Raw genomic sequence first — 12135 nt, 5'->3', positions numbered from 1 at the left:
TTTTAGTTGTTCCCATTGGAAGAGTTGGTCTGAGTGCTGTAATTTTGTCAGTGCCGTAAATGGAGTTCCTGTGTGTGTATGTATTCAGTTTAATGAACATATTTTTCATATTTTATTAAAAACTTTGAGATAAAATATTTACTAAACATTAAAAAAACCCGCTTTTAATTACAAATGAATGAGACAGTGGACATTCAAACACTACTGTGGAAGCATATCTATACTCTTCAGTGTTAAGCATAATAATTTGCTTATTTTTTTTTTAAGGTCTCATTCTGCTATTCAAGCTGGAGTGCAGTGGTGCGATCATAGCTCACTGCAGCCTCGAACTCCTGGGCTCAAGCAGTCTTCCCACCTCAGCCTCCCTAGTAGCTAGGACTGTAGGCATGTGCCACCACAGCCAGCTAATTGTTTTTTTTTTTCTTTTTTTGTAGAGACAGGGTCTCTATGTTGCCCAAGGTGGCCTCTAACTCTTGGGCTCAAGCAATCCTCCCACCTTGGCCTCCCAAAGTGCTGGGATTACAGATGGGAGCCACCATGCTTGGCTGCATAAATAATTTAAATTGGTCAGATAGGCTTTACTTTTGTGTATTAGATCTGTATATTTAAGACCCCTGTGTTTGGAAACTTTAAGACTTGGAAAGTGAAATCTCTACATGCTTATATTAAGTATAAGAACGACTGTTACCGGTGAATGGTGCCACCATGCAAAATATTTCTCTTCACAGATTTTCTTCACCTTTTGTTCTGTGTCACGAGCTTGGAGACTACCTATATTTTTTTTGTGGCATCTGTTTTCAAGTTTTATTTTATTTTATTTTTTTTTTTTTTTTTGAGACGGAGTCTTGCTCTGTCACCCAGGCTGGAGTGCAGTGGCGCGATCTCGGCTCACTGCAAGCTCCGCCTCCCGGGTTCACGCCATTCTCCTGCCTCAGCCTCTCCGAGTAGCTGGGACTACAGGCGCCTGCCACCACGCCCGGCTAATTTTTTTTGTATTTTTTGGTAGAGACGGGGTTTCACCGTGGTCTCGATCTCCTGACCTCATGATCCGCCCGCCTCGGCCTCCCAAAGTGCTGGGATTACAAGCGTGAGCCACCGCGCCCGGCCAAGTTTTATTATGGTCAGGTATTGTATTAGTCTGTTCTCATGCTGCTAACAAAGACATAACCGAGACTCCGTAATTTATAAGGAAAGAGGTTTAATGGACACACAGTTCCACATGGCTGGGGAGGCCTCACAATCATGGCAGAAGATGAAGAAAGCAAAGGGACGTCCTACGTGGTGGCAGGCAAGAGGGTGTGTGCAGGGGAACTGTCCTTTTATAAAACTATCAGATCTTGTGAGACTTACTATCCGGAGAACAGCATGGGGAAAAACCTGCCCCCCCGTGATTCAGTTACCTCCCACTGGGTCCCTCCCATGACACGTGGGGATTATTACAATTCAAGGTGAGATTTGAGTGGGGAGGACACAGGGCCAGACCATATCAGGTATGGTTCATCCCTCACTTTATTGTTTCCTCCTCCTCTGTGTCGGCACCTCCAGTAGGACCTGTCTAGTCCAGTGGCAGCTGTGGGCTTCCCCAGCTGCCATGGCACAGAGACCTTGCCTTGGGATCCTGGGTAAGCTTGTGTGGCCCAAGTTGGGACCTACTGGACTCTTTGGACCCGTTCTTTGGCAGCAAGGGAAAGGCCAACACCTTTCCAAAGGAATAAACACTGGCAGCTGTGTCCAGCTCACTTGGGTCCAAGGTCTCTGGTGTGTGTCTGATTTCTGGCTGGTACCCACCTTGGAGGCGGTAAAAGTGACCTGACCAAAGGCAGACTGTACTGTACTGGACTGGAACCTGCTGGGCCCTTGGGGCTCCCAGCCATTGTGTCATGCGCTGTTGGGGTGCTTCTTCCTTAGCCACACTTGGTCCATTGTGGAGTCACCCAGCTGCTAACTGCCTGAAGTACTTCTTTGTCAGACACTCCTTTCAGACTCTGGGAAGCTGATTTGCTTGAGCCCAGAAGTTGGAGGCTGCAGTAAGCTATGCCACTGCACTCCAGCCTAGGTGGCAGAGCGAGACCCCGACTCTAAAACATAATAAAAGACCAAAAAAGAAAAAGAACAGCACCGTCATCCCCAAACACTCCTCATATTATCCCTTTGCAGTCTCCTGGTCCCCTAGCTGATCTGTTCCCTATCCTTATGGGTTTATCTTTTCAGAAATGCCATATAAATGGAATCATATAGCATGTAACCTTTCGAGAATGGCTTTTTTCTCTCAGAGTAATGTATTTTGAAATTTATTCACACTTTTGCAAGTATCAATAGTCTGTTCCTCTTTATTGCTGAGTAGTTTTCCACAGTATGGTTACATCACAGTCTCTTTATCCATTCACTTGACATCTGGGTTGTTTCTAGTTTTTTGGTGTTTAAGAATAAAGTGGCTGTAAACAATTGTGTACAGGTTTTTATGTGAACACAAGTTTTTACTTCTCTAGGGTAGATATTCAAGTGGAATTGCTGGGTCATCTGGTGAGTGTTTGCTTTACTGTATAAAGAACTTCCACACTGTTTTCCAGAGGCTATACCATTTTGCATGCCCATCAGCAATATATGAGTTTCTATTGCTTCACAGTCCTTGTCAGCACTTGACATTGTCAGTATTTTTAAAGCTTTAGCTGTTTGAATAGACATATAGTGGTATCTCATTATGGTTTTGTGTTTCCTAACAGAAGGAAAATGATAACAGCGGAAATCAGTGAAACTGAAAGCAGAAAAAAAATACGAAAAAATCAGTGGGGCTGGGTGCAGTGGTTCATGCCTGTAATGCCAGCACTTTGGGAGGCTGAGACGAGTGGATGACTTGAGGTCAGGAGTTCTAGACCAGCCTAGCTAACATGGTGAAACCCCATCTCTACTAAAAATACAAAAATTAGCCAGGCGTGGTGGCGCATGCCTGTAATCCCAGCTACTCCGGAGGCTGAGGCAGAAGAATCGCTTGAACCCAGGAGGCAGAGGTTGCAGTGAGCCATTTGTGCCACTGCATTCCATCCTGGGTGACAGAGCAAAACTCCGTCTCAAAAAAACAAACAAAAAAAACAGTAGAACCAATACCTGGTTCTTTGAAAAGATAATAAATTTGATAAACCTCTAACAAGACCGACAGTGAAAAAATACCAATTACCAAAGACACATATTACCAGTGAGGAATGAAAGAGGCCAATCTCTATAGACTGCACAGACATTAAAGCATGATAAGGGAGTACTATGAACAACTGTATCCATATCTGGTCATATACCCAGTAGATGTTTCGGGCAACGATGGACTGCATATACAACAGTGGCTCCATGAGATCACGATAAAGCTAAAAATTCTTAACCACCTAGTGACCTTGTAGCCATTGTAACACAACACATTACTCATGTGTTTGTGGTGATGCTGGTGTAAACAAACCTACTATGCTGCCAATCTTAAAAATCTAATCCATATAATTATGTACTGTACATAATACTTGGTAATGATAATAAATGAATATTACTGGTTTATGTATTTACTGTACATTTTATTGTTATTTTAGAGTATATTCCTATTAGATTTTAAACATGTTAACTGTCAAACAGCCTCAGGCAGACCCTTCAGGAGCTATTTGAGAAGAAGGCTTTGTAATTATAGGAAGTGTCAGCTTCAATACATGTTACTACCCTTGTGCACTACTCATCCTTGTTCCTGTGACCTGAAGGGGTAGTTGAGTGCTTCTGAGAATGGGTTTTTAGAAATCATGTTGCCGAGTGAAGGACTTGGTGATATTACTAGGGATTTGGCATCTGTGATCCTAAGTGAGATTCTTCTGCAGCAGTGGAGTTCAGCCAGAGCCATATTTCTTACCTCTGTGATGCAGATTAATTGCCTCTCCTACACACACGTACATTTGAAAATTACTGCCTTCTAAACCTTAAAAAGTTGTGCACAAGTTGAAATTTAATAAGTGAAATTGTACAGTTATATCCTGAACCTGATGAGGATTGTCACTGCAGCACTGAGCATGTTGGTGTGGGCAGTGGCTGGCTGTGGACCTGGGAGTGCCCAGTGATGGATGAGGGGGTGAACAAGGATGACGTACTTCCAAGGGGTACCCGGGTCAGTGCAGTGGATCAGGTGTGCTCATTGCATTGAGGAAGGGTTGGTTTTAAAAATGGAAGGCTTAGGGAAGAAAATAGTGATTTATAATATGCCATTCAGGTCAGTTAAAAATACGCAGACACAAAGCAACATGCATTCTGCAGAATATATTCTAAAAGACACTATAAAAAAGTTTCTAAAAGACACTATAGAAAGAAGCTATAAGAAAATATGTCTAAAAGACACTAAATGCAAAAAAAAAAAGTCTGAAGAGATGGAACACAGTGGGGACACAGGGAATAAATAAATGGAAGGACAGGCAGATAAGCATGAGAGGCTTGGGAGGAGCCAAGTGAGCTCTTAAAGCAGAGGCTCTGTGCAGAGGGCAGGGCTTGGGTGCAGTGCAGGGTGGAGTAGGTGGGGAGGTTGTGGTAGGCTGGTCTGGACCAGAGCAGCTGCTTGGCCCACAGGCCATGGCTCAGGCTCTTCTGTAGGATGGCATATTAATACCTAGCCAGAGGCTTCCACTGAGGCTTAACTTAGATGTCAGATATTCAGCGGTGTCAGTCTGTTCACACAACAAATCCTACAATAAAAAATTCATCTAAAGGAAATACTCGGTTATGTACTCAATAAATGACATCAGCCTGTGTCTTCTGATTCACAGCAGCCTTACTGCTTTGCTTGTTTGTTTTGAGAGAAGGGAGATCTTATAAAACACTAAAAACTCTACCATGTTCACCCAGAGGACAAGCTAATCATGAGAATTGTAATATATATTTCTGGTCTAAATAAAGTCTTCACAGCACACATCCGCTGTTAGAACTTCCAGGTATGTGTAGGAAACCAAATAGTGTGCTTACATTAAGAAGTGTTTTCATGATGGTGCATTTCCTACCTCATTCCTAGGTGGTTTAATTTGTTTTCAGGCTATTTCTCCTTATGATAATTTACTGGAACAGCCGTCCTTTTTCCTCCTTTCCCAAGGACACCCCTTGGCCTGGGAGGGCTTGTGTCCCATGGGTCCCTTATTGCAATACTTGTGAAACTTGAACCTGCACAGGAATTACTGGAGGATCTTGATAAAGTGCGGATTTGGATTCTGTCAGTTTGGGATATGGCCTTAGAGTTTGCATTTTTGGCAGGCTCCCAGGGGATGGTGATCACAATTTTTTAAATTTGAAGTGTTATTTACACACAGTAAAATTCACCCTTACTCTTCTGTAGTGGTACAGATTTTTGACAAATGCATATGCTCATGTAACCACCACTACACTCCCAACGTAGAACAGTTTCACCACCCTCAAAATTCTCTTGTCTTTTCCTCACTCCCAGCCCCTGGCAACCATTATCTGCATCTGACTCTATGGTTGTATCTTTTCCAGAATGTCATAAAAGTTGAGTATTCAGTAGCCTTTTGAGTCTGGCTTCTTTCACTCAGCAGCATGCATGTGAGATCTATCCAGATTGCTGTGTGTATCAGTAGTTTGTTCTTTTTTTACTGCTGAGTGGTATTCCATTTTATGGGTCCATTATAGTTTATTTGTCCAAACACTACGTGGAAGGACATTAGTGTTTCCAGTTTTTCAATCGTAAATTGATGTTTAATTTTAAAATTTTGGAATTGTAGAAGAAATGTAATTCTTTTTTCCATTGTTGTTTTAGGTGACATCACTCAAAAAGGATATGAAAAGAAAAGGACAAAGCTGCTTGCGCGTTATATACCGCTTATTCAAGGTAAGGTCAATACACTCAGGTGTTACAGAGCAATTATATTGTTTCATAACACTTGATTTTTAAATTGTTTTTAGAGTTTAACATTTGTTAGCAATGTTAAACCAAGTTTAAATACTGGTATATGTTGATTATTGATTGAGACAGGGTCTCACTGTGTTGCCCAGGCTGGCTTGAAAAATATGCCTCTAATATTAAATAATAAAATCCAAAGGCATAGATTATAACTTAAAGCTCTGGCTTGGTAGAGATCTCAGACCTCATTCCCAAAGAGGATTCGTTGTATTTTTATGGTTATGAACAGCCTGGCACAGTTCCTTGCTAGAGCTACTGCATCTATTGTAAAGATGTCGGTTCTTCCCACATTCGATTGATTTGTAGATTCAGTGCATTCATCATTTCAGTAGGTTTTGTGTGTGTGTGTGTGTGTGTGTGTAACTTAACAAGTTAGTTCTTAAATGTATATCCAAGTATAAAAGGTCAAGCGACCCAAAATATTTTCAAAAAAGAGTGAGGTGAGAGGATTGGCCCAACCAGGATATGAAGAGTTATTATTAAAGCCGTTGTCACTAAGACAGACTGGACAGCTCAGACAAATGCATACGTGTGTGGGCTTTGCACATGGGAGTGGTGGTGTGGCAGGCATGGTGCTGGCATAGTTCTTTATCCATATATAAAACACATGACTTTGGAGACAAAAATCGGTTCCAGATGTATTAGGCCTAAATGTGAAAGGTCTTTAAAGCCTTTAGAAAATCTTATAGGAAAATTGTTACCATCTCAAGATAGGAAGGATTTTTTGATGTCACTAAAGGTACCAAAAAGCAGGAACCATAAAGGAAAGGATTGATTAATTGGACCACATTAAAATTAAGAACTTCTTTTTTTCAAACGTCATCATAAAGAGATTGCAAAGACAAACTACAGAGTGTGAGAAGATAGTTGTAACACAAATAAGAAGTAGTATCCAGAGGCCAGGTGCGGTGGCTCACACCTGTTATCCCAGCACTTTGGGAGGCTGAGGCGGGGGGATCATGAGGTCAGGAGTTCAAGACCAGCCTGGCCAACATAGTGAAGCCCCGTCTCTACTAAAAATACAAAAATTAGCCAGGCATGGTGGCGCGTACCTGTAGTCCCAGCTGCTCGGGAGGCTGAGGCAGGAGAATCACTTGAACCTGGGAGGTGGAGGTTGCAGTGAGCCGAGATTGTGCCACTGCACTCCAGCCTGGGTGACAGAGTGAGACTTCATCTCAAAAAAAAAAAAAAAAAAAGAACTAGTAACTAGTATGCAGGATGTACCAAGCAGTGCTGTCCAGTAGAACTTCTTGTAGTAACGGACATGTTCTCTGACTGCATTGTCCAGTATATGAAACACCAGCCATGTATGATGATTGCGCATAAGAGACAAGGTCTTAGTCTGTTGCTCGGGCTGGTGCACAGTGGTGTGATCGTAGCTCACTGCAGTCTCAAACTCCTGGGTTTAAGCAGTCCTCTCACTTCAGCCTCCTGAGTACATGGGATTACAGGTGTGCACCACCACGCCCAGCTTACTGATTGAGATGGGATCTCGCTATGTTGCCCAGACTGGTCTTGAACTTCTGACCTCAAGTGAGTTTTCTGCCTCAGCCTTCCAAAGTGCTGGGAGCACTTTGGAAGTGTGAGCCACTACACCTTCCCTTAATTTAATTAGTTTAAACTTAATAGCCAGGAAGTCTCCCAACATGATAAGAAAAAGTATAGTAGAAAAATGGATGAAGATTCAAATAGGTTATTTCATAAGAGAAAATCCAAATAGCCAATGAGCAAATGAAAAGATGTTTAACCTCACTAGTAATCAGAGAAATGCACATTGTAACCACAGCCATCTATCCTGTTGGAGAGGATTCAATCAGTAGGATGCAGGCAGCTAGTATTACGTAGTAAAGTTGAAGAGGTGCAGCAGTTCTTCAGGTACATATTTGCCCTAGAGAAACTCCTATTTGTTTGCACCTTATTCTCTTGTACAAAAATGTTCATTATATCTGTAAACTGCCAAGAACTCAAATACCCATCAACAGAATTCATACAGCGGAAAGCTAAAGACCTACATGCATCAGCAAGAATGAATCTTGTAAACGTCGTGGGGATGAAGGGAGCAATTACAAAGGCGTATAGCCAATACAAGCTTAAAAAGAGATGCCAAACCGAGCTGTTAATATTTAGAGACCTGGTGTAGTGAGTCCAGAAAGAGAAGGAAATGGTTTTCACAGAAGCCAGCACACCATTTCCTCATGGAAGTTATATTGGAGAGGGCCACAGGGACCCCTAAGGCACTGAGTGTTTTATTTCATAACCTATGTGGTGTTTACCTTGACTGTTTCTTAATAATATTCTTAAACTGTATACCTGCTTTATATTGCCTATATTGGTATGATATATTTTATAACAGATCAACAACAACAAGAAGATCGATGAGGCTCTTTATATGCTGATATTTATTCACCCCAAATAAAAACAAACTCAGAGTAAAACTGGGATTGAAGGAAACTATTAAAATATCTTTAAAGCCCATTTGTCCAAAATCACCAGCAATCATCAAACTAAACAATCAGATACTGTAGCCATTTCCATTCCGAATGGGTAAACAGAAATGCTGGCCATGCCCATTCTTATTACACATTATTTGGGTGGTCACAGCTGATGCAGTGCGATGGAAAACAAAGCAGAATAAATAAATATTAGAGAACAAATGATAATCATCTTTAAATATAGGTGATATTATTTTATACCTCAAAAACTTATGTGACTGCTCATGTAACTATTAGAATTAGTAAGTGATTTTGGTTTGATAGATATGAAGATAGAAGGCAACTATGCGGCTTTTCTCTAGCAATATTTCTGTTTTCAAATATGCAAAAATCTTATTCATAATGAAAACAAACTGTCAAATGCTTAGTAATGCATTTGGTAAGAAAGACAGAACCTATGATAGGATCGTAAAATCTATTTGAAAGAAATAACCAAGACCCTAATATATGAAGAAACATACCAGTTTCCTAACTAGAAAAACTTAATACATCCTATAAAACTGGCAGATCCCAAGTCAATGTGTGAACATAATGTAGTCCAGTCTGAATACCAGGCCTGAGGTTTTCCTAAACCTAGGATTGGAAATGACCCATTAGAAGAGGCAAAGTTCTGGGAGTAGCCCATCAGTTTTTGAAAAAGAACACTGGTGATAAAGGACGTTTGAGATACTAAACCTGATGGTGTATGCTTTATAGTCACAACAGGAGAATGTCAGTGTACAGAGTACACGACCCAGTCAGTGGAAGAGAAGAAGTCCAGAAGTGATTTGAGAGGATATGAAGGAGGAAGGGTTAATTTAATAGCTTGTACTATCCTTCTGCAGGCAAGAACCCTCTTCCTCCTCCCCACCATTAGTGAACATAAACTTCAGAACAATTAAAGTTCTAAATATGTTTTTAATTATAAAAGCATACAATTCAGGAGGCTATTTGAACACCTCTTTGAGTAGGAATTGTCTTCATAGGCGAGATAGGAGACCTGGGAGCTAGAACGGAAAAGACGGACAGGTGTGATAGGCTCCCTAGAAATGAGAACATTTCAGAATGACTGAGCTGCTACTCACCAGGCCACAGCTCTGTATGTGTACACAGTTCAGGGTGTCCACAGCAGACAAGGAGTGAGGCTTCCTGGTCTTTTAGTGAGGGTCTTTAGTTGGGTAAAGTAACAGAAATCCAAAGGAGAGGAAATGTGGATGGGCAATAAATATTAAATTATGTTCAACCTCAGTGGTAGATACGGAAATGCAAATTAAAGGGCACCATTTTTCTCTTACCACATTGGCAAAATTCTAGAACTTTTTATAACATCTAGTGCTAACAGAGAGTGGGGAAATGGCACTTTTCATACATTGCTTGTAGAAGTGTGAATTACTGTAACCTTTTTAGAAAGTTACCTCTTCATATCTGTTAAGTTAAAAATATATCTACTCCTTCATCCAATAATTTCACATTGGGTTTTGTATCTTTGTTGAACAGATGAATCTATCTCAAAGAATAAAAGGATGCATATTTTGGAATACAAGTGTAAGGAAGTCACTTTACAGCATGCTTGTTTGTCATCCATAAGGTGTAAGACTCTGTATTGTCCGTTGTGAACTTTAAAGTTCTTTTATCCAGTCACAAAAAGCCAAAAGCCAGTAGGGGCTCTGCTCAATGTGTTTTGTACATATATATACACACACACAGACACACACGTGTGTGTGTAGATGTATATGTATATATGTATGCTCACATTTTGAAGGGCTAATACTGATTTCTGTAGAGAGTGTTCCCATTCTCCAGTGCTGTATAACTGACCACCCCAAAATGTACATAGTACTTGAACAACATCAGCAGCATCTGTTCTGCTCATAAATGTGCAATGTAGGCCCAGCTCAAATGTTACCTTGTCCCTGTCCACAGAGCCAGAGCTGAGTGCTCAAGTCCTGGGCCAACATCCTGTGAGGGCTCCGCAGTCACAGCTGTGGCTGTTGGGGTGGGGAGACACCTGCTGCCGAGCACCTGGCTCCCCACCCCTTCCTGTGTCTCCCTCTGTCCTCATGTGGCCCCTCCACTGGGGGGCTTAACACTCTAGACTTGGTGTGTGGTGTTGCAGAGAGCCAGGTAGAGCCGTGTCGACTTTCACGACTAGCCTTGGAAGTCAACAGCATCACTTCTGCCACGCTGCGCTTGTTGGGGCAGTCACTGACTTGCCCAGGTTTGAGGCAGCGTGGACTGTGCCTCTTCAAGGAGTGGTTAGGGCTGGAGGAGCCAGTGGGACTGGAATTCCTGCTGGCCAATTTTATGAGACATTCTGAAACAAAGGCTAAAGCTAAATGCATATTTTTGTTGAAGCACAGCTGCAGGTTTTGCTTTGTGCCGTCTGCAGATGTTAGCAAATTGGGTTCAAATGATACCAGGGATTTTGTTTAGTGGCTTGAACAATTGTTCCCCATTCCTTCACTCACCGTAATGTGTCTTGAGGGCATCTGTGACCAGGGGACCACTGCGCAGAGAGTGGAGGGCCTGGTGAGGGAGTGTGGAGAGCAGCAGTGTGATCTTGATTTGCCCTGATTTGGAGGCAGAGCAAGTGGGCAGTGCAGTGAGGGCAGTTGGCCTGGCCTGAGCAGATCCCAGCCTCTGAGCACTTTGTGCCCTGACGCCATCATTCTAATGCCCCTCTCGCTCTTGTTTTCTCTCACTTTTCACTTTTTTCCTGTTTGTGTCAGAAGGCTACTGGTGGACCCCAGTGGTGGTCTGGTGAGCTGTTTCTCACTCAGGGTTTACCGACACTGTAGAACAATGCTGGGGACGAACAGAACAGCACAGGCCATTTCAGACTTGGAAACGTAATTCAGAAGTGGGCTTTGGGAGGGCTTTCTGCTACGGCTCCCACCCCTGATGTGAGCTACCACGTACTGTGCTGCCAAGGGTACAGGGCCAGCTGTTTGATCATAACCCTTCATGCAGATGGTGAATGAGAGGCAGGGCTGGGTGATGTGGGGAGAGGAGAGCATGGCAGTGGATGTTGCCCTTAACCCACAGCATTCATGCGTCTGTCACTGACTTCCAGATTAAAGGCTCTTTGATAGAGTGTATGCAACAGATGAGAAATGTAAGCTGTTTTCAGTGGATTTTTGCATAACTGGAAAAGCAAATTGTTCACATAAGGTATTCCCATAAAATTGTGTTTCAGGAATAGACCCATCTCTGCAAGCAGAGAATAGAATTCCTGGGCCCTCACAAACCACAGCCGCTGCACCCAAGCAGCAGAAGTCTCGGCCCACCACCTCGAGGGATGAGCGCTTCCGGTCAGGTAGGGTCACAGCCTAGGCAGTGGGGAAGGTGGATGGACCTGGAGCCCTTGGACTCTCGCCATGAAGTCTTCCAGTTATTTTTTCTTTGCCACAATATCTGCCAAAGAAATTATTTTCACATAAGCAGTAATGTACATCATCATTTTTTTTTCAAGAAAAACATTTAACCTTCGCGTAACCACAGTCTGTTTTAATGTATGGTGTAGCTTTAGTGGCACTTTCTTAGGGGATGCCTACAAAACTCTCTAGAGAAGTCTCCTTCTCATTCTTACTAGAATAATTTCTTTAAAACTTTTGTACACTTTTTACTTTGAAGTTGATACTAATAATTTTTGTGCTTTATGGAGCAGCTTTACTGCTAGGTGCAGGTGTTTTAGTATTTCTTTTATTAATTTTGGAGATTTCCTTCCCATTAGATTTCTACCAC

At 42.2% G+C, this 12135-nt stretch overlaps 1 protein-coding gene across 13 annotated transcripts in view; it reads left to right on the top strand.

Moving 5' to 3' along the window:
• DIP2A (disco interacting protein 2 homolog A) overlaps nucleotides 1-12135 on the top strand; it is a 114092-nt gene that overhangs the window by 20398 nt on the left and 81559 nt on the right. For all 13 annotated transcript variants that reach the window (XM_063640411.1, XM_063640412.1, XM_055280043.2 and 10 more), the window contains exons 2-3: nucleotides 5777-5848; nucleotides 11588-11707. In XM_063640411.1, the coding sequence (XP_063496481.1) occupies nucleotides 5777-5848; nucleotides 11588-11707 (192 nt within the window). The remainder of the gene's footprint in view (nucleotides 1-5776; nucleotides 5849-11587; nucleotides 11708-12135) is intronic.

The sequence above is a fragment of the Symphalangus syndactylus genome, chromosome 5 (assembly GCF_028878055.3).
Source record: "Symphalangus syndactylus isolate Jambi chromosome 5, NHGRI_mSymSyn1-v2.1_pri, whole genome shotgun sequence".
Lineage (NCBI taxonomy): Eukaryota > Metazoa > Chordata > Mammalia > Primates > Hylobatidae > Symphalangus > Symphalangus syndactylus.
The sequence above is the reverse complement of the archived record's forward strand: the minus strand, read 5'-3'. Positions and strand labels throughout refer to the sequence as shown.